The 24,142-nt window shown below is 43.4% G+C and overlaps 1 protein-coding gene across 1 annotated transcript in view; it reads right to left on the minus strand.

Annotated features, from left to right (window-relative positions):
- The window catches only part of LOC128715948 (protein rhomboid), a 37,310-nt gene extending 17,604 nt beyond the window's left edge, over nucleotides 1–19,706 (minus strand). The window contains exons 1-3 of the mRNA XM_053810872.1: nucleotides 19,482–19,706; nucleotides 19,301–19,324; nucleotides 19,027–19,200 (exon numbers count right to left, since the gene is read on the minus strand). Coding sequence (XP_053666847.1) covers nucleotides 19,027–19,200; nucleotides 19,301–19,324; nucleotides 19,482–19,706 — 423 coding nt within the window. The remainder of the gene's footprint in view (nucleotides 1–19,026; nucleotides 19,201–19,300; nucleotides 19,325–19,481) is intronic.
- Nucleotides 19,707–24,142: the final 4,436 nt, after the last annotated feature.

Consider the following 24,142-nt stretch of genomic DNA (forward strand, 5'->3'; position numbering starts at 1 on the left):
CGCGGTGCGGTGGAGTTGTTCCGGCAGACAGATGTCTACTGCACGAAACGCCAAGGCCACAACAACGGCGCGAACTGCCCACGTGGGCCAGCCCAGACCACAAAACGGTTGCAAAGTACCGACTAGTTCATTCATAAAATCAAGCGTCCAAGAGAGCGTCCTCCCCCCAAGAGTATTAGGCCACGCGCGCGCTTGCTTTCTATACAACGCCGCCTATAACGCGATCGTGTGATCATCATGATTGAGTGATTGGGATTGAGTAGCAAAACAGGCGCTACAGGCACACACACACCCATTTGAGGGGCGCGAGAGATTGATCGCGGACCGAGGCGGTTCTCGAAAAGGGTGAAGAAAATGGGCGTGAAAATTCGCCTCCCTTCTGCATCATCACTCCCCTCACTGACCACGCGGGGCGCCGTTCTTCGACAGTTTCCTAACTAAGCGGAGGCTCTACCCACGCCACGGACGCGAGATCGTAGACGACCGCGCGGGCACGCACGCGAGCACAGCCTTCGACCACCTTCTCTCGCGATGGGCTTTAATTGTAATCCTACCCTTTTTTTTCTGTTTCTCATCCTTTTATGATGATCTCGACGATGATCTCGACCTATTAGCTCCTGGGCGGCGGGAGGAGAGCCCGACAAGCCCACCAAAAAGCCTATCGAATATCAAGCCCCACCACCGATCGAGAAAAGGGCAAGCAACCCCCCCACAAGAGCAAACGGCGTAGGTATAAAACCGAGGATCAAAAAAACAACCTCCCGGTGTGTGTAAAAGATGATCATTATCAAAGAGCATCCCACAGTGCGCGGCGAGTGAGAAACGGGAGGATAGAAATTAAAAGTAACCGTTTGCGAGCGAGAGCTTCAAGCGTTTCGTTGGGTTCATACGTTTAGCAGCGTTCGCCACACACAGAAACACACATACAAAGCAGCCGCACAAAAATGTGCTTTCAACGATCTTTGCATGAAATTTCTTCACGCTGATCTCCAATGCGGCGCTGGCTGCTGCTGTGTTGCACTAGGTCAAGAACGACGGAATTCCCCGAGAGTCCGGGGATCCAACCACAGCAAAAAAAAAAAGTGTTGAATCGCTCGCGCGCGATCGTGAGTCATATATGTGTCTCGGGATTGTGCACGTGCGTGAATCTGAAGGTCGACCCCATGTCGCCGTAGTCCGGCATCCGGCAAACCGTGGAGAAAAGGGAACCAACAGCATTATGGACCTGTTCAATTCGCTTAACCGAAACACTTTCGCTTACGAACTGCAGATTTATCGCCACACTGGAGAGCGTGTGACGTGTCCGGCGGAGACGTCACGCGAGTTGTGAGTGGAATTTTACTCTGCTGGAATGGTGACAAAAAGCTGTGTGACATCACTACGAAATTCCCTATTCACTGCATAAGGTAGTGGATCTTGTGGCGTAATTATGGACATGTATACGTCATACGAGAAGAATATTTGTAAAAAAAAATTATTGATTTTGCAAACATGAAACAATCAACTAAAAGACTCCAAAATCCGTCATATAAATGTGGATGTATCGATCAAATTTCAGGTTTTTTGCAGACATGTCCATAAGATATTGCCCTTTTTTTGGGAACAACGATCAAAACCGACCTCGGATGTCAATTTTTGACGTTTAAACGATGGTTTTTTTGTTCTATCATTGTCATAAAACTACCGAGATGTCTATGTGGGTCATATTTTAGCGCAGACAGATATTCAAATCCTTGCTACCGGGAAGATTGAACTAGTTAAGATTCGATCCAAGACCTTCCAGTGTATTAGATCAAACGGAGGTAAAGTTAAAACGCGTCTAAAATAGAATCACTCTGCGTGAGAAATTACCGGCACATATAACGAAAAAAAAAATCACTTGGAACGGATAAATATACACAATACTCGCTGAGAAATTGCTGCAGCTGGTCCCTTCTCTTTCCCATAGGGGTTATGGACAGTAATGCGATGCAATTAAATGAAACCTTCACCTCTACCGCGTAAATATGTAGAAGCCCTCCCCTTCCCGCTATCTACCTTGGACCACACAGACACACAGACACAACTATACGTATTATCTCTGTGCACTTCCCTGTGCATTGTGCAGCGAACCGGAACCGGAAGAAACGTGTGGGAGAAAACCCATGTGCGTGTGGCGGCGCTTTCCCAGCTTTGGACAAGACATGTGTGCGTGTGTGTATGTGAGTGGGTTGATTTTTTTAATTTTTCCTTCGAAACGAAGAGTTTCAAATAAAAAAAAAAATTATTTCGAAACAAACATGCCTCGACAACATAACGAAATTTAAAAGTAATTTGTCAACCCCAAAACCCAATGGCTGCATTTTACTACACTTAAATCTAGCGATATTTGTTTGCTGCTGTTGATGGAAATTTTAAAATGGTATTTTGAACAATAAATACTTATTTCCGTCCTTCCCTAAAAACAACATTGCAACAATTTCTCACGGCAGTTGTGAATTTCCACGGCTAGACGATAGTTTGTTTTAATACCCATCGTGGTACAAATGAAGCGAAAGTTGTGACAAAAGTTGCCTCTACCCTGATCGCAGCGGCCGCGGGAGAGATATGTTGAAGAAACGTGATGATGATGATGATGGGTTGTGAACTTTTTGTTGTGTTGTTGTAAATTCGGTTCCACTTGATTCGGAAATATAATTCAAACCGACAGACAGAAGGAAGCGACCGAAAAACAGACACCGAGCTTAACAATACTTTATTCGCAACAATCACAAAAAAAAAGGTGGGAAGGAACTTGAGACAATTTCGTTTCCATTGCCCATCCCAAACAATCCCACGACGATTACGAAACCACAAGAAAAAAGACACAGTGTTTTTATATGGCAAGTTGGTGGAAAAACAACCAACAGGCTCGTGCACTTGGTTTGGGAGAGAAAGTTGCGCGGTACGGGTGGAAAATGTTTGCAATCATTTCCACGGAATAGTTCCAAACTTAAAACTTTGTTGTGAAAAATACAGCAACTGCACGTCATCTATTTTATTATGTGGTTGAAGCGAAAGAGAGAGAGAGAGAGAGGGAGCGTTCCGTGGGCAAAATTACACAACAATTTGGCACCATCATCGCAAAACGTGCACACAGGACATGGCCAGCTCCAAACTCCAACGGGAAGAAAATAATGCTTGACAGTGCACACCACCGCACAAACTTCCCTATCATCAATTTTCCCAACCCTTGAAGGATTCTCCAAAGTATTCAGACAGAAGAAGCAAGCGGGGGGGTGGCAAGGAGACCTTCGCTTGACTTCCGCCCCCCACCCCCCCCCCCCCCCCCCCCCCCTAAATCCACCAATATCGTACAACCCCCAACCCACACGCCATAGCATGTTTTTTTCTTGGCCATATTTCAGTCTGAATACGGTCAAGAGAGATGTAATAAATTTCCACTCCCTTGTGGCCAAACGGTTTAGAGTGGCAGGAGCAGCAATTCACTACACAACTCCGTCGTTTTCCCAACGGTTCTCGCGTGCACAGCGCATAAATACTCGTCGGCCACACAAACACGCACACGCACGTACACAAAACCTTGAGGGCCGGCTTCGTGCAAATATCCTTCCGGATGTACTTATCAATTCTGCCCCCTTTGCTTAATCTTTTTTCCACCCTCGCACAATTGCGTGGAATTAGTTTGGCAGAAGAAAATAAATGAAACTTTCCAGACGGATGGAGACGGACCAGACAGAACACGGCCATCACACCCAACCAGACGACGACGACGACAGTCAGGGACATAGACATCCGAATATCCAGGAAAATCCCATTAAATCGGAAGAATCATTGCAGTCTACTCCCTACTCAACATATCTCCGGATGATACCACCCACAAACTCATCACTTCCTGGCAGACCTTCGAATAGCACACAACTTACCTAACATTGTCACTGAACGTTGGGGATGTTCGTACGGAGAGGGGGGGTGAGAGGCACACTTTCGTATAGCAATCAGCTTAGCTAATAACCATCGAAGTAGTCGACGATGGTGAGAGCATAACACGATAGATTCCTCACGTGCACTACGAACACGCTTCTATCTCACAAAGCACGTGGAACTTTTCCTTCCTGCCACACCACTGCTATCTCAGCGTGAGACGGGCACTTGCATTACAAATTGGCAATGCCAATGTAAAATTAACAAATGCGCATCACAGAGAACAACGGCGATCACCGGGAAACGGGCGAATGTGCGCGCGAACACACACACTCAACATACACACTTTTCCTTTGAAGGCCGTGTGTGCGTAACGTTGCTATGTTACGCCGTTATGTTGCTATGTTGCCCCGCCAACGGTTAAATTACTTCCTTCCACATGCACGGCCAGACGGACGGACATACACACACACACACACACGCATACGTCACACGGAGTACCCAGCGGTAGTAGATGAGTGTGTGCAGCAGCAGTTGGCGAGAAGCCGATCGACACGACACACTCGCGTATTCTTGGCCACGAAAGGACAATGCACACAACATTTAACACACATCCATACACACCCAACAAACACACTCGCGCAGGAGGCACAAACCAGACCGAACTTAGCTACTCAAGCCACACACATCATCGGGGACGAGAAGACGCAGAGAAGACGACACAAAAGCGGGCAAAATACACCGCACGTTGAAACGGCACTGAACACGAAAAACAACAACTCCACACACTGCACCACGAGACGTGGGCTCCGGGGATGGAGATAGTGGCGGTGGTGGTGGTGGTGGGGGTCAGGTATTTTTAATTTTACCTGCTATTGATTCGCGTCACTCCTCTTCGCTGCACCCATGTGCTCCAATTATTCACTCCGCTCTCGCTGTCGATCGGATACGGTTTGCACAAAACAACAGCACATTCCACTAAATCGGCCCAAATCCTTGCAATTGTGTGGATTTGCGCTTTGTCACTACCGCCGCACACTTTCTGACTTTGCGGCCGTATTTTCGGACCGAGAGGCCCGTCACACACTTCGCAGTAAAACCGGCCTCCTTCTTTACTGGGAATTTCTGTTTGAAAGCTTCAAACACCTTTCTGGGTTTGTCACTCCCCAACAAAGGACACGCTCCGTCCGCAGTATATTCCGTTTGGCGAGGTCGTTCCCGGGGGGGGGTATCGGGACACACGACGACCACGTGTTTTTGATGCAAAAGAACAGAACAGTAAAACCGCACCGAAAAAAAAAACAACCACACACACCTTTACACTTTCTCTATCAAAACGATCGAACGGCTCGCGGTGTAGTGGTATTTATTCCTTTTCTTCTTTTGCTTCCGAGGCGAGGGTTGAGTGCAGACACGAGTTTTTCGAGATCGAAACTTCTGTTTTTTTTTCTGTAATATGTACGCGGTTGTTTTTCTTTTCTTTTTCGACTTGCAGTTTGTCGACCACAGGACCACAGGGCAGACACGGTTGCAAAGATAGCTCGCTGGCTAGTGTAATGACACACACGCGGGCGAAAACAGGGCACAGAGACTGTGAGTTGAGCGTTGAAGCGTGCCGTTTACGCTGTCGCTGTGCACGCACTTCCTTCGATGTCTGGAAAAAAACTGACGAGTTCGGTTACGCGAAGCATGAAGTGAAGGTGTCCGGTCTGTTCGATACCGGCGCGAGAGCGAGAATCGTTTGGACGAGAGAGAGAGAGAAATGCCGGCTCAGTTCACGCAGCTGCAGAGAGTGGTTCATTCGCATAGAGCGCGCGCGTAAGAGAAAGAGAGTGTGTGTGGTAGAGAGAGAGAGAGGACGAGCGTGTTCATTTTATAGCATGATGGTGGGGAATTTTCATGCAACAAAATGTTTGCGCTTGGAATTTTGTTGCGTTACGACGGCGTTTTGTAAATTTCTTTCCGCTGGCTTCTTCTTACATTCCGTTAATCTTAAGCCCAACATAACGCGAAGGAGCGATTTGGGCAGCATAAAAAAAACGCAACATAACTCCACCCACTACACGCTACTTGTGGGGATTGCGTGATCGGTGGTTCATCCATTAAACGGTAGACACTTTACTTTCAACGATCAACTTTACTTGTACGATCGAATTTAATAAATTAGCTTTTGCAGATGCACTACTACCATAAAATATGCTTTATTGCACTGTTGATCATGTTTATAATAAAATTTCTTTACCCAAGTCAAGTTTGTATCATACTTATTAGTTAAAAAAACATTTTTTTCCGGGAGCAGAATCTTTCATGCTTGAAAGTTATAAAGTGGACTTGTTTCTTTGATCATCGCTTTTTCTGGCACATTCATCATTTCAGTCGACTTTTGCAAAGGAAACAGTACAAAAATTAAATTATACAATTTTTCATTGCATTAGAAGTCATTATTAATATTCTTTTTTCAATGTTATACCTCAATTTTTATCTCGGGTCGCGTTTATCTCGGGGACTTCCTGTACATACTTTGCAGCAATATTCTTAGCACTGTGCTCATCTAATTTTGATAATGTTTGACTTAATTTAGATTTTTTTTTAACTATTAAACGCTCGGTTCTTATTGATGGATGACATTAAAATGTATTTCTTTTTGGGTTTTTAAACTTCATGTTCATATAGTAAAAATATTTCAACAGATTTGTATAAATGGTTTACTTCACGTCCATTATAAGGTCGAATCCTATTTCAAGCGCGAGAGAGAGAGAATCCAACATTCCAGGAATATAACATCAAACCCCATAAAACGTTCCGATCGATCTGACAAAAACGTGCCCAATTCGAATGATCAGACTGCGTACATGTCAACACAATGAAATGAGCCGTAACCTCAAACGAAACACGTTCGGCAATTGGATTTACCTGACCTGCTGACCCGGGGGCCGAGGCGATTCGGTTCGCACTGTCACAGCAACTGTGCATAGTTGTTGCATAGTTCCGCTTCGGTTGGGAAACCATGCTGTTTATGTAGGGGTTTTTTTTCGCATGGGTGGCAATGTTTTTGTTTCATCAGGCTTTTTTTCGTCTTCTTCTGGAAGATGTGTTTGCTTTATTGCGTCGCTTTAGACTTTTTTTCTCTCACTTAAGTAAAGTTGCTTTTGCGATCGGTTTTTTTTGTGTTTTGCTAAAAGAACGACTCTAATTAGCTACTTATCCCAAAGCACGTACGAACAGGAACAGGAAGATTACTCCCTGACATGAGAGATGACTTGATGATCGGAGTCATGGTGCTATTATTGGGACCTATTTTAGGTTAATTTTCTGCGCAAGGTATGAAGAAAATAGTTCAATTTTTTTGGCATAACTTTTCCAATTTATAGCAACTTTATAGCAACTTCAATGAAGTGATTTAATTAAAAAAATGGAAAACCACAAAAATGGGTAATTTTTTGACACTTGCCCAATATTGAATAAAAGACGATTTATGTTAATTTTTCGACAGTGATCTCTGATCGTGAAGCAAACCAGTATACTTTCTAATATTAACACCCAAAAAATGTTGATTGTTGCATGACGTCTTTCATACCATAATATACTATTTTTCCAATTTCATAAAAAATACACAAAAAAAACGTCTACCAAAAAGCCAAAAGCCCCGCCGTGCTGGGAAACATTCCGCTTATGCCGGTTTTGAGCTTCGCGTTGTTTCCGGACGTGATGACAACAACAAGGATTAGGCTACCCTTTCGCATTGCATTGTTTTGTTTGTAGATCACGGTCAATTCTCGTCCCATTTCCGAAGGGATCTTTTTCCGACACCATCGGTACGTGCTTTTGAAGAAATTCTACCCAAAAGGAGGCAATCAGCCTTTCGGAGGAAGACATGTGAAGACACCTTACCGGCCAACCGTCAGCCGCACTTCTTACGGGGGTGTTCGTTTCCATTTTGCGGTTCTCATGCCGAGCCAAACAAGATGAGATGGCATCTTTTTTTTTCTTTGTTTAAAGTGCGACAAAGAAAGCAGACGAACGCAAACGAGATAATTGTATGATTTACGGTAAAAGTACGAGTCCCAACTCAAAACATTTGTTTGAATGTTCCAAACACAAAACAATATAACAAACCAGCCAGTAAGTAACCGAGGGCCGAAATAAAGACACGAAAACGAAGGCGAAGGCTCCTCGCCAACTCCATCTTCTAATGCGATTAATTATCACAAATATTTGTTTGAAGTGGAAACGGAAAGCTGAAAGCAAGTGCGAGAAAAGGGGCTTTTTGTAACCAGAAGTTTTGGGGTTAGTACTGCTAAAGAGCGTACGAAGGCTTTGCTAGAGTTTTTACCAAATCTCACGCTTTTGTTTCCCACAGGATGTAACAGGATAATCTCGATTTCTCGGTTGAATTAAGCCGCTTGAGCCATTTGTTTTGTGTGTCTGTGTTGCTATTGCCGGAGCTCATTAGCTCTGGTTGAGAGTTTGTTGTCTACGTTTTGTGCGTTGTTTAACAGTGCATTAAGGAACCATTTCATCCTTACGAAATTTAAGTATCTCAATTACCCGCCCAATTTGCGGGACAACGTCCAAACCTATAATATGTAAAAACATTACACGGGAAACGCTTCAAAAGTTGTAACTTTTTGCGCAAGACACGGTTGTGTAAGCACTCTGAAACAAAGCAATTTTAAGGCGCATATTGCGAGGTCGCTTTACGACGGTTTGCGATACTTCGGCTGCTACAAAGTAATGCCGGTTGTAAACGTTTCACATCACGCTTTCATCTACCACCTCAATTGCTGCAAGTTCTGAAGGTTCTGCGCTACTCCACTTCCATTGCACGGTGTCCAATGTCCGTGTTGGAACTCCTCAAAACCGCACAGCATTTTCCCATTAGGGTGAAAAACAATCTCAGAAATTAATTTACCCCAAAGTGGCTCTAAATGTAGAAAAATCACTATTTGATTGACCATCGGCAGTGCTTACACTACCCGCCGTATCGTTACGACGTTAAAGGCCCGGTTACATGGACCGAATCCGACAGTACGCTGCCATTAGTTTCAATTACGCAGCAATAGCGGCGTCCCTGATGATGTCTCAATCAGCTTACAACTCAGCACGGTTCTGTTTTGCGGGCTCGAGCGAACACAAATACGCAGCGGCAGCGAGCGTTTTTGGGCTCCCAATTTTCCCAATAGACTCACCGCACCAGCATCGGTGGGAAAGGAAAATGCTCTATAATTGGCAAGCACTGGCAGTGGCTGGTTAACCTTCGACACATGAAATGGATGTTTACGGGCAGTTTACAAAGAGAACTTAACGCTTCGTTACTGGGATTTCTAAACGTAGTTTTAGTCTACATCTAGGACCATCAGTAAAACGATGCTTAAGTGATAATGTAGTCCAAATGTTGAAACAAACTGACCAAAGGATGCACGTACTAAAAGTGAGATCTACCACTACTACCACTACGATACGTTGCTGTACGTTGGGGCGGCTCGGTGATGGTGATGGTGATGCGGCGCCGGTCTTCACACAGCAGTACCGGTCCAAAATCCCATCCGAACCAATCCTCCGACTCTCCGGCTAAGGGTAAATAAAATCAAAGTAAGCCATAAATGGCAGGCCTATAGACCTCTTAAGGTTGTTGTGCCGATAAAGAAGAAGAGAAGGAAATAAGTCCGATATTGGCCTTTGCTTCTAGAAAATATTAGCCAACTGATTTGAATTTGACATAATTAAACAATCTTCGTTTGATTCGTTCGTCTATTCTGTGCTCCACAGCCAATTTGAGTCTTACAAAAGAGATTATGATGTTTGACCATCACTAATCAGATTATACTGTAGTTCCTAAGGTGATCCTCGTGGAGGGTTTTAGATATTCATTGACTATTTTATATTTTACCTTATCTTATAGCAGAGTATAGATTTTCATATATTGCTTAAATTTAAATAATACAGTTTGGTTTTAGTATGCTTCCAACAACGTTTAACATTTGTTAAACTTTGCTTCACCCATTTACATAACATTGGACATCAGTTTACTATAGCAGGTTTAAGATTCAATTAATTATTTCTTGGAAATCATAATTTTTGGTTTTATGATTGTAACTTTGAGCACATTTTCATTGGCAGCAGTGGCTCTTCAAGCCAACATGAATAGGCATGTTGTCGGTACCCGAAATTTCGTCACACTTCGTTGCATCCCATAAACCAGATATAAGATGCATTTCGATTCCCAGCGCTAGGCGCTAGCAATGTGCTCGTAAAAAAACATTCCGCTTATTAAGATAAATCAGATCAAACAGCCGTGCCGCTCTGAGAATTGCGACTTTTCAAAGCGCAACAGGTTATGAACGCAAGTATGGCTATTAATCTGAAGAAGCTATTACAGAGAGTAAAAGAACAATTGTTTTGTTTCACTTATCTATCGTGTCGTATGTTGATGCTTTGTTCTTTGCCATCAACCTTCAATAATATTTGTGTAGTAACCAATAAAAACACGCGTCCGTTCACCTTATTTGGGACCTCTGCTATTCATTTTAATTAATTTTGAGATAAAGCTTCCTAAATAATTCCAAATAACTAAAAATTATGAGCTAAATGAACTGCCAAAGAGGTCGCAAGAGTGATTTTGCATACGCAACATAGTATCAGCAACAACTGGTTTGGTCATGCATAAAATTCCTGCTCAATTTAGCCGTCATGTGCGAACCGTTTTGTCACCCTGCCAAACCATCCCCCGGAACCTTAAATATGTTTTCGCCTGCATAAAGCAATTCACATTCCCTGATGATGCCAACCAATAAAACGTACAACGTGCACGTCCCGTCAGTGAGATACTTTTAAACGAGCACTGTTTGGTGGCATTGCAAGAACATAATCAATGCCCCTACCGACACTCGCGATCGAACCCCCAAGGGCCCAAAAAGTAGGGGATGCAGGGGTGCAGACATTAATAAGCCGCATTAATAAGGTGAGAACGTCGAGAGCACTGCCTTTTTGGCCGGGTGAAGTGTCGAAATTCAATCAATCATCCTCAACGCCAACCACGGCAGGAATTCGTCCAAATTCATTCGAATTAATTGATGAAATCCAATATTAGCCACTGGTTTTTTAAAGGGGGTTCGGGTTCGGTAGCAGTGGAACCAGTGTGCATTGGCATCATTGTAAACGCAGAAAATCACACGCGCTCATACTTTGTGCTGTTGTGCGAACAATCGAAACACATCGCGCACTGGTTCCCTTCACAGGTTCTTATCTTGCTTCGCGCTGTTTTCGTTCGGCGTCAGTCAGCTCGCGCTTTGATCATAAACTTACATCCAACCCCATGCGCGATAGGGGGCGGTGGGGTGTGGGGGGGGGGGGGGGGGGTTTCCTTTGCCAGAATCAATCAGCTAGCCAGCTCACAGCCAGCTCACATCTTCATCGATCGTGGTGTGCCGATCCGCTGGTGGAACATATTTTCTTTTATTCGATCGGTATTGCTACAGCCTTTTACAACAACGGTGTCCTTTGCTGGTGGGACTAAAGATCGGGTCGGCCGGTGCTGCTACTCGCACGGCTCACGGCAAGGTGTACGAAATGTATAATGATGGGCATAAGTATGTAATAACAGTTAATTGAACCGGCATCATTTGATTTCATTCAACAAATACTTTAAAGTACGCTTCTTTCAAGCTGCGTTATGCTCGTGGTGCGTTTTTTTTCGGTTCATGTCTTCCCATCCTGGCTCCGTCCCCGTGGTTCATTATTATCCGCCCGTTGCTGTGCGCCCAACCTCCCGAAAAAGGTGGGTGGGTGTGTGTGTGTGTGGAAATACGGAAGCTGTGATCGGAAAGGAATTCCGTCTTCCGCTTCATTCCGGGTGGAATGAGGAACTGACATTTTCCCACACTTCTGGAGCGCGAGAGTTGGTGCGCCAGTTTTTCATCTTCACTTCTGGTTGTTCTGGTTTTTGTTGTGATGCCGCGGTATCGTACTGTGTGTGTGTGTGTGTGTGTTTTTTTTTCTTTTCCCCCGAGTCCCCCATCCCGTGTATTGTTCCGGTGTGGCTCGATCGTACAGCACACCACATGATCCGCATCCCAAAATCATATAAGTGTGTTTACCTTGCACTGATTGATTTCGGCTTCCCAATCAATCTTGAAAATTCGTTGCCAATGATGATGATGATGTATGATGAGTTTCGGGAATGCCGCCGACAGAAATTATCGCTCATTCGCCGAGAGAAACCATTACCTACGCGCAGAAGGGTGCTACGTCGACCAGCGTCGACCATTTGGGAACGATTATTTTATTCGACCAATGGTCAATCTGCTGCTTAGCAAGGAGCAACCTTTCACCAACGTCAGCGGTCGTTTTTAGGGGGTGCTGCTTGTTTTGCTTTTGTCCAGCGAACCAGCGAACTGTCTGCTGCCTGACTTCCTATGTGCTTTCATTATGTATATGTGGCTGTTTTCGCTCCGTTCTGGCCCAAACTTCCGTCGATGGAAGCTTTGGCATACCACAAAACGCTCACGCATCCGACATTAGCGGCTTCGGCACTGCACAAAAGGGGAAGCGAAAAGCGACACGGAAGGCACTGCAACGCGGCAAAACCGTCTTGCTTTCTGTGGGAAACAAAAACTCCTTTGAAGTGGGAGTTGGGAACCGAACCGATTTCTTACGCCCTCTGTGCGTGTAATGACAATTATCGATGGCGGTGTCTCCGATTGATGATTTGTTCCGTATCGAAAGGATCGCTACAGGTTGCATCCGAAAGGGTTTTCTATTCCATTCTGACGAAGTCTTAGTTGCTGTTTTGATTCTATTTACAATACGATTGATGTATTGTTGAAGTTTTTAGTTGTCTTTTCTATGCATTTAAAGTAAATTATCTGAAATATCAGTTTTTCTTAAGCATAACATTAATAACTTAATCATAAGTTAAATTAAGCCATTTTTGAAATAACATCCAACATAAAAAATTAGCACGGCATGTTTGAGAAACCATTTCAAGGGGCAATAGGGAATATCCGAACAGCTTCGAATCCCCGAACCCAAGTCTACCCACCCGCAACCGTCTCTAATCCGTCAAACGCTGTTAAGTGGGTTTGAGAGCTCCGAAAAAAAGGAAACTAATAAAGCGAAATAATTAATTTTTATTGCATATCGTTTCGGCAGCACACGCCAGTTGTATCCCACTTTTTATGTGCGGCGGATGACGCCGACACAAGGACCACACTTTAGAACATTTAGAACCTTTTTTTTTACGGACTTTCACCACGCGGCATGAAAAGGTAAAGCACATATGTTTTCTTTCTGGTTCATATTTTACGCGAAGCGGCGTCGAGATGGTAAACCTTTAAAAAGCTAAACATAAGCTGTTTAGTAAACTTGCATGATAGGAGCATGCTTTGCTCCGTTGTGTAATTCTTTTGCCATTTACAGGTTTAATATTCAACTAAATCAAATAAATTGTAAATATCGTCGAATATATCAATTTGATATGATTTTAGCATTCAATAAGACCATTTTCCACTAGTAAGTAAGAATTTGAATTTAGTAGGTTGACAATATCCAAAACACGGGCTATATTCTCTCACACATGCTGTTCAACCCTAAATAGCGGCCCTCGACCCTAAATAGCGGCCTTCAACCCTCGACCAGCCCGTTGCTGTCATTTGGCTTTTATGAGCTGTCGGCTACGTCGACGTTGCCATAAAATTTCGTTGTTTTATTGTGTTTGGCGACGAGGATTTCGAGGCCGTGGCGTATGCAAAGGCGACTACTACGGGGATGCCGGGTCGTCGTCTAGTGCAGAATCTGAATCCCGTCTGACGGAAGGAACGGACATCATGTTTTCCCTTCGACAATTTTATATACTTCGTCAGAATAGATTCCGAACGCATGGCGAGAAATCGATCTGCTCCGAGGTTTCACTATTTCTGGGTCAAGGTTGTAAAGAATATCAATCATCTTTTTCCTTGATTGACATAACAACTGCCTAGGCGCTGCTTTACGGATATTGTCTTTAAGAAAGTATGCGAGAATTCCTTAGATATTCGAATATAAAAACATAAAATCATGTTAAAAAATAGTTCAATCAATAACGTAACGTAGAATTTAACTTGGAAAATAACATCTTAAATTCATAAAATGGAGAGAAAAGTTCAAATACTAATTGTTTAATTGAACAAATAATTAAACAATAAACAAAAAAATATTACGTAAGACACGTCATCTTTTCTATCCAAATTCTAAAAGAAGTGAAGCAAAAAAAGAAACACAAGCAAGTACACAAAAAAGGGTAAAAGCAAACATTACTTGACCAGCTGGTAGCATTAAATACCAGAACTGTTTGACCTAGATTAAGATCGAGGGGGATCCGAAAGGAAAGTTTCCGATTCCACCCATCTTAGTAGTCCTAATAAGCTGGATGAAACTTGAAGCTCTGATTCGCTGCCACCGTCTCGGGATGTCATCCGAAACCTGTCCATTGTAGCACCTTCTTCGGGAAGGGTATTCGAGATCGCTTGATATCCTCGCCCAATGATCGACCCACAGATAGTTTGGTTCGACATCGAGTGGCGGGTTTTTCTGGTAAATGCTGGTTCGTTTGCTAGCAGGCTCAATTTGTAAGTATGAAGCGTTGAGGATGTTTTTTAAAGGATGAAAATGGGAGCGAAGATGTAGGATTGCACCGCGGTATCGGTGTTTGTTGGTAAGTGTCGGGCTGTTAGGATAAATTTTAATGAGACGTTTCATTTCCTCCCGCTTGGGCCTAATTTTCGACCAATATTGTTAACAACTATTGCGTCTAGTGTCAACCTTTTCAGTGATTGAAAGACTTTTTTTTTTTTTCAGAACGCTCACTGACTGAAAAAATGACAAAAAGCCTACAGCACTTAAGGCGAAGAAGCAACACTTCTCTTACTAATGCGCCCAACATACAAATTCATTTGCAAGTGTACGCAGTATGTAAAAGCGCTACAGTACGTTCTGCAGCTGGATGTAATATTTTCTCTTTTCCTTCTCGTCCCGAACATCTTTCCACTCCGGCGGACACGGCAAATGTGTTAAAAACTGTTTCTCAAGTAAAAACGGAAGCATTAACTGCTCAGTCGGGAGTTCCACTTCTGCACAAATGCTGGCGCAGTGAAAATCACCCGAACCAGGATGCAATATTAAATACGTGCGCTAGATCCTGAAGCCCGCAAAGCGTCCTCTCGGGCACGGCCCAACTGTTACGGCAGACACGTGCGCCGGGTTTTGTGCAGATCGGGTTACAACCAGGCAGGACCAGCAGCAGTTGGCCGGTCGGAAACACATCGGCCACCAGCAGGCGCACATAACATCGACTTATGACGGCCCGAAAGACAGGCGTCTTATGCGCCGCACCGACGCGTTGGAAACATGGAATTATGTCCAGGCACACGTTCCGGACTGTTTGCAGAAGTTTCACGGCTAGGTTTTTGGGGGGGTAATGCGCTGCAGGATGGTGGGCCACGGTGAGCATAACCAGTTCATATTGCACATCGGCTTGGCGACGGCGGGCTCTTTTCACGGTTCAATCATTCTTGCCGCATCCTTTTGCATCCGTGTAATTATTCATTGTGTTTCGTGTATCTTGCGTCCGAAACCGTTTCGTCCGAGAGGCGAAGAAGGAAGCTGTGGGTCGGTAAACAATTGGTGTTTTCTAAAAACAAACTACAATTATATATTTGCCACTTATAGAAATCACAAACACCAACTATTCGGTAGAGTTATGAAGATTTGAGGCAAGGTATAAATGGATTGAATATTGTAGGCAATCATAACGATAGTGTATTGCTGTTAATGTTCTTCCGTGATTTGGTATTTTTAAAAAATATTTTTCAATTTTACCTTTAAAGCGAGTAGCGATTATGCTTGTTCTCACCATCGGCTTTTGTTTGGTTGCTGTTATGCAAATGTTTGGACGTAAATGTGTGAATCCTTTAAAGAATTGTCATTTTTAACTCGTAAATACTGAGCTGAGTAAGAGCACACACAAAATTTATTCAAATATTACTAAATAATATATTTTTTTATATTGAAGAATTCAAAACAATTTCTCAAAAAGTGAAGTGAATACATTCCACAAGGTTTAGCAATTATTTCAAGAAGCGAAATTGAAAATGACAAACCGAAGAACAAAGTAGCGTCGGGAGAAGGAAAAGAAAACACTCCAATCGAGACAAAATCTACACCTACCACATGTTCCGGATCGGGATGATTTTTTGGCACACGACAGACACACGCTCGCTAGCACCATATGGCATATATGTGCACCGCGGATTTTGGGTACCACAATAAAAGTGACCCGACCCTGATCCTCTCGCACGATCGTTTTGCCACACAATGACCCAGCAGGGCTGCTGCCTTCGCAGTCTATCGGATAGATTATCCATCCGCAGCAACTGTTGCAGCGAGCAACGCAGAAAGTGGCACACACCATGCCTGCTACGGTGGTGGCTGGCGTATCCGCGACCCAAGGATCCGATCGATAGTTTTAAGATCGGTAGCACCGGAACAATTAAAAAGGTAGCATTCGGGGCAGTGCTGTTCATGATTTTTCGACAAAGCGAATTGGCGCTGACAAGCCGGATGCCGGGAGGCCAAAGGTTCCCGAACCGCGACAGCAGGCAAGCCTGACCCGGGGATTCTGGTCGGGGCCAGTCGAAGAAAGCTGCTGTTACCGGTAGTTTTAAAGGCGCAACGGTAGTTCAGTTTTGCTTTCGCGTATGGAAGACATTTTTACTTTTAATAGTAAAATTTGCCGTCGAGCCTAGAATGTATGAGAAGTATTTAAATTTTAAAAATACATTGCATAACATTATTACATGAAAACGTGAACTTCAAACCAACGAAACGCTTGAGAAAATTATGCTTGCTTTAAAACCAGCTGCTCCAGCAATGCTAACGCGTCTAATTGCCATACCGACCACACATCACAATTAGTTCAGGATAATAATATTCATTCGGTGTGATCTTTAAAGATCAGATCGAGAAAGTTGAAAATTTACAATTGATCACTCCATTATCACTATGTTTTCGTGCATTCTGAGCTTGTATGTAGAGTACGTTAACCAATGTATCTTTCTCTCAGTTTTGCTGCTGCTTTCTTTTCGTCGATGCCTTATTCTAGTAAAGAGCAGCTGGTTCTAAATTCTTGTCTAACTTATGTGTGTGTGTGTTTGAGCCATATTTTTTTCATAAAATGTCCGTCAAGGATCGTATTTCATCAGCTAGTTGCTCCAATTTGGTGTGAAGTTTGACGGTTGTCGATCTGTTAGTTGCGTCAGCGGGACTTTTGTCACAGGCAAGATCCGATGAGAAATAGAGACAACATTTGTACGAAACGTAACACATGGAAGGTTAGCAGAAAAGAGAAAAAGGCCAAAGTCCAATTAAAAATAGCCTACAATCTGTCAACCGTTCTGTATAAACTGCAGTACCTTCCTATCCATCCTTTGAACCCGGCCGACACTGCCGGTCCATTACCGTTCCCGCAGAGGAGTCGATCCCGTTTATCGCTGATCATTCTTACGGAATGTGCTTGACAACTACGGCCGGTCATTTGGTCGGTACCGGTGACCAGTCTCTCAGATTTATTATCTCAATTTTCCGTCCATTCGATTGCATTTGTTCACAATGCTTTCCTCACACAACAACTTGGGTTGGGAATGGGAAAGGTGTGTCCTAGCGCTACCTGAGCTGTCACGGTGTTAGGTCTAGGGGTCTCCAGACACGTCACAGTCCTGGTTGGCGTTTGCTCTAACTGCTGTCGTAATTTTTTGGCCAGTCTTTGCTCCCGCTTGCTCGTATCCTTTTGCTGCCCTTTCTCTTCAATGTTTACTGTACAAATAAGCGAAATTGACACAAACAAACCACCCCGAAATGTGTCCTATGCTGATCGACGCACTGTTCCTGTTGCCAGCAGTCCGCCCTTAATTGAAGATGAAGAATTTCTTAGAAAACAGTTCAATAACTGACAGCGCGGTAGTGCATGTTGCTCTAGCATTAAAGGTACCGACTGCATTTCCGGATTCATTTAAAGCAACACAAATCAGCGATGGACCTTCCAATAACAGCTCGTTGTCACATCGGCCAGAAAATGGCAAGAGACCTCGCAGGGTGGGATTTTGTTTCGTCCTCAACGAACATTTTATAAAAGATCACACATCCTGATCACACCTACCGCCCAGGTCGTGACCGGAGACGTGATGAGCTGAAGAAGGTAAGGTGGTAATCACCGAAAAACAAACAGCGCAGGAAAAAACCCAGAATGTCACTCGCAGGTCACAGACTGATTATGTCTAATTTATTTCAAAACCATCCCCAACCTATCCTTTATCCCATCCAGACCTTAGGCAATCATATTACTCTTCCCGTTGCGTCTTTATTCCGACGGCAAGGTTGTTCTCGAACTAAAGTGTCCCAAAAAAAGCTAATGATATTGATCCGAGCAGCAGGGCGGGCTGGATTTTTCTTCCCTGCCTGATGAAAACGATCAAATGGCTGTGGCGGTACCGTCAAATGGGGGAAGGGTAATAATGATAATGATGATGGCGGCGTTGTAATTTTCCAGATAAACTATCTAACGATACAGAACGCAACTTCTCCATCCGAACCGTCAAAGGCTTGTAAACGAGGGTGACATATCGAACACGAAGCGAACGTCATAATGTTCAGCCACGGTCACCCTTGGCTTTGTTTTTGGGATGCATGGATGTTGAGAGGATTTTATGGTTGTGTAGTTATTTGATTGCCCCAGAGGTCGCTGACTGTGCATTAAGCGCTAGAACAAACAAATCAGCTGTAGAACGAACGGCACAGTGACACTCCATTAATGGGTTATTGATGGCGCTACGCGGTCGGTCGGGATCTGAACTGTTCAGATAGTGGGGAGAGGCGAATGAGACACAATGAAGTCAGAATGACATTAAACAGTGTAATCAAACAAGAAAGGTTAGCTCTTTGATCGAAACACTCAGTATTCCAACAATTCTATAGCGTTAATTAATTTGTTTTAGATGAACTACGAAGGAGGAACCTCTTATTCAGACCCAAGAACTCAGTAAAAATGACTCCAGTATTAAAACCAATGACAAAAAGACAACATTCTCCACTTACCACGTTGACAAAATCTTGAAAAGAGATCGCCTCCACCTTGGAGGTCTTGGCTTTCAGGGCGCGATCGTACAGTATGTCACGTTTATTGGGCGGCACGTTGGCGAGAAATTCTGGTGATTTCAGTGCTGCGACAAAGTCGTCCACAGGAATTTCGCCAAATCCTTCGGGATCGAACTGCAAACGAGAGGAATGCAATTGGACATTGGACAGTTGCACACGAGCACGCGATGAGGAGGGATCGGTCGTGTTTGTGGTGGGTCGTGGTCATTCTTACCGCATCGAATAATTGACGCCATTTCTGTGGAAATACAAGAATTACAGATCGAACCGTCAGTTAACAATCTGAATAGCGGAGAATGTTCCCCAAAATGCATACACGGGAGAACACCAACGCGTTTGCATCCCACAAGGATCCCCCAAGGAAAGAGTCTCTCTTCCTCCGTCTGTATACTCACATCCTTCATAAGTTCCCGGCGCAGCTCCACTTCGTCATACTCCGAGTTGAGGTCTGTGTGGTCCGTCTCGTAAACTGGTTCTCCGTCGCCGGACTGCGAGATGGTCCCGATGCTGCCGAGCGAACCGGCAATCGTAGAAATGTGCTCGATATCGGCCAAAGTTTCTTGTTGACTGTTGCTGGCAGCATCAAGCTTGCCACTGCCCCTATCATAACCGGACCACATGGCGTGCTGGTTTGCATGGACTGGATGAATCGAACTCAACAGATGAGCTGTGAGTCACCAGGCAATGACTATTGAGATGTCGTTTTAGAATAGAATGTGTCCGTTTTGTGGGGTCTGTTTATGAAGATGTCCCAAGAGCGCTGCCTCACAAATTCTTGCTCGCAGCGGTTATCGCCTCTGTCGTCATCTCCGGCATCCACCGTCCTTTTTAATAGCGAAGTTGCTGTTAGCCATCCAGAGGTCGAGCCACCAACTTGCGGCCATGCAGGTTGAATAATTCAGGTATCTTAAAGTTAGTTCGCAGTGCAGGGCTTTAGAAGAATAGGCTTCTTGACGAGAAAATAGCTTCTCACGATCTGTAAATCAGTTATGAGAGAAAGGGAATTTAAATTCGTTAGCATGTGAAGTTTAGCTTCCAAGAATAATAATTTCATTTCATCCACAATCAAAACAACAAATATTGGACGCCAAAACACAACTGCTGAAGGATGTCTTAAGGATTAAGTAAAGACAGAATTAACCATATTGATCAGTTCAAACGACAAGTTAGTTGCATTAGGATAACTCGAATGATATTTTAGTTTTCTAATTTAAGCACACATTATATATGATCTGCTTATTAGCGCAGAAAGCAATAATTGTTGATGTCTTTTGACAGACATCGTCAAGGTTTATACATCCTTTGAGTGCCGAAATATTATTTATACGATTCGATGTATGGATAACAATAGTTTTCAACGTAACACTTTGCCCTGATAATCAAACACGTGGCCATCAATCAACCAATCCTAAATAGCACATCAATACATGCTAGCGCCGTCCACTAATGTAGCCTTTTACAAGTAAGCTGCCTAGACTTTGCAGGCACATTGCGGTAGGCTGCATTCTGTTGCAGTCAGCAGCACTGCAATGAATAAATTACAACCATCAGCCGGGCCTACTCCCTCACTAGAGGGAGCCGAACCGAAACACGGGACCTTAAACCTTCCTCGTGTCTTGGAAAATTTGAACGCCCCATAACCACAGATAGGGGTTTGACTGGCCATGAATAAATGAACGCTATGAATGGCTTATAGGATAGCATGCAGAGTAATAAATATGTTGCTCACTTTGCATATTTTATACCCTGTTATCATGAACACATTCTGCAGTGGCCTATCATGATGGTATTTACTGTAAATTCTTTTCCTACTGTGGGTTTGTTTTCATGTATAAGTTGTGGATTTTTATTTAAACAAGTTCGTTATTTTCAAAACAAATTTTGTATTTTTGTATCAAATGAAGGTAGCCATGATAAAATGGTTTAAAGAAATTAGAAGAAAATAACGAATAGGATACATATAACAAGATTACAGTTTATTAAAAATTAGATTTATAAAAGTTTAATTACCTTACACAACATTCCGCACACACTAAATATCGTTAATGGGATGAAATAGTTTTGTACAATCGTCGGCTTATAATTCAATTCCTTTAGTAAATATACTGAAACACCTTGCCAATTCACTTCAAAATACGTCAACTCTTTTAACTCTTCTTGTCAACGAAAAACCCACTCGCGTCGGTCGTGCAGGGAACAACACCCCTGAGGTAGTTTTATTCTACGTTTGTAGGCCGTTGATTAAATTGCATTACATATTTATTCCCCCGGCAGCTAAAACATCACAATTTCGCACGTTCTGTGTCGGCATGACTCACTGCACGCACACAACGATATGAGGCGTATCTAGGCATTCCTGTTTTATCACAATGGTAAACCATGAACCGACCCACCCCACGGCTGTAGGAAACACGCGCGCCTACACCTATACCAGCACACAAAGTTCTCCCCCTAAAACGACTGCCAAAGAACGTCGGGAATAGCGATGAGAGGTAGTAAATGATGGCTTACAAGTTTTTCTAGCGATTGAACACTTTGGTAAACGTTCTATCATTTAACAACATAAAACCACAAATGATGTAGCAGTTTCACGTGCGTGAGGATGTAAACAACTTGATACTCATTTGTTTTGAACCACTGGAAAGGACCAACATGTCCCGATTCACCGATACTTCATGACGCTTCATGTCCTAATATTGCACGAACGTTAAATAATGTCACACAAAACTGCAACTTAATCACACTAAACAGCAATCGGCGATATATTTAGACGCGCACTAGGCCTACTTCGAGCACACTATTGTTAACTGCATCTACGACGACGTTGTTTACGCTATTTGTTGTCGTTTTATATCCGCATCTCACATCTTCACTATAAAAACGCATCCGAGGGCAAGCGGGCTCTGCAGTGGAAAGGAACACATTTTGATAGACGAAATGACAGGACGCCAACGGTGCTGACTGCGCATGTCCTGACGGAATGGCAAAGGCAGCACCTATTAGAAGCATGATGCTGAAACATTTCAGTTGAAATATTTCATCCAATTTTTTAAATAACAAAAATTTAAAATCATTGCCCTGAGTCGGAGCAAAATACGAGGCACGCTGATTTTGTCTGCTAACTGGTTGTGTCCATCATGTCCTTAATGCTGCTGCACAACAGGAATTAGTTTCGGTTAGCTGGTTTACATTTGTGGGTAGAAAATTGCTGAAGCCCGCTTCGTCCCTTTATCGTCTTTGTGTTAATTCCCTCAAAACACATTTGTGCAAATGTGCTTTCGCTTGTGCGTGGACCACAGGCACGGATGGAAGCTGCGCCGCCAGGGTTCACCGAGACGGTACCGGATCGTCCCTTTCCTTTTCGCTTTTCTTATAACAAAAGGCAACGACGACGGTCCACAAATGGTGTCTCAATTTATTTTTATTTATTTGTTCTCTATTTGCCGACAACGGTACCGTTTAGCAGGGGCTCAGAAGGAAAAAGTAAAGCTTCAAGCAATGATTTGCTTGGCCCGGAACACACATTTCGGTGATTTGTTTGAAAATGTTCCACACAATTCCTGCCTTTGCATTGTGTGTTGCACGCTCAAATTGCACGTGATTAATACATTAACGCGTACGACCGCATGCCACAACATGAAGAAAAGCTGCACTCTGGGAGATCATCATTGCACGGTTGACAGTTTTGTGGACGGTGAGGTTTGCATTGCAAACTACTGCAGCCAATGCAAATTCCAAAATCCGGAAGATCCTGGGTTTTTCTCACCCGTAACTAATACCGGGGATAAGACAATTAATTTATGTCTGGTCAATTTGAAGCTTGGCTTCGGTTGTTTCGTGTGCAAAAGTTGGTTTTTCGATTCGCTTTCGTCCCAAGGAACTGCCGCCGGTTTATAAAACGCACAAGGAAGGATATGGCCGGAACCCCACTGGCAATGTTGTAAGGGAAAGCAAGCAACACGCTTTAAAACTGGGAATGTCCCGAGACGATCGCACACGAAAACGCATTTTAAACCGTGGGAACTATTTAAGGTTTTCTGTCGTTTGTCGTAAACTTCTGGCGTGAAACCCTCGTAAAATCATATCGGTGTTGTGTCGATGTGAGGGCTACAGGCGACGGAGAAAGAAATGTTTTACGATTGGGAAAATCCTCCAAATCTCCCACGCCCGTCGGACAGGTAGGTACGTGACGATTTGATCTCAAGGAGCAAGGCTGAAGGATTCTTGACCGACGATTCTCGCAGCACAGTGCGATGCGTTGTGCGATTTGCATATTTTATTTCAGGTGAGCAGACATTTCTCACGTTTTCAACGAAACGCGGCTAATTTGAGAAACCGCCGGCAGAAATGATGTTTTTTTTCTCGTGCATAAAGAACTACCGTCCAGGATCAAGTACATCTGTTTGTTTAGGGGAAAATTCACAACTCTGTACGTTATTACCTATAGAGTTTGTTATGCAGCCTATAACGTGAGAATAAATTAGGAAAACATCATTATCGCTCTTATATTACTAAATTTTACAATATTTGCATTGCTTTACGACCTTTATTGGGATAAAGTTTGGAGAAAAAATGAGGATTTCGGCGTTAATAAACGCTAGCAATAACTTTAATACACATAGCCAAGGTTAACCGGACGCAACACATTGGTAATTGTTAGGTGTAGTAATAAGTTATCGAAACGACGAAGTGGTGTAGTGAGTTAATTAGGCCCTGAGATAGTTTGTCACAGTGCCCTGTAATGGAAGAAACCAAGCTTCCTGGTTGAACATACTATTTTCTTGTAATGCAGATTGCGCTAAATATTGATAGTTCATGTTCCACATCAATTTCTTTCAGTACCTTCTCCCATCTTACAAAGATCACCTTGATCGAGAAGAATATATCTCTGTGGTATACCATCGCTTATATCTCTGGAAAACTGGAGATAAAAAAAACATAATCTCACTGATGTACTACGATGTCTTATTTCTAAACTTAGCTACATCAGAAGTAAGATAACACAACATTTTTGCAATTTCACCTGATAAATTGTGGAATTCTTCAACGAAAATAG

This window comes from Anopheles marshallii, chromosome 3, assembly GCF_943734725.1.
Source record: "Anopheles marshallii chromosome 3, idAnoMarsDA_429_01, whole genome shotgun sequence".
Taxonomy (NCBI): domain Eukaryota; kingdom Metazoa; phylum Arthropoda; class Insecta; order Diptera; family Culicidae; genus Anopheles; species Anopheles marshallii.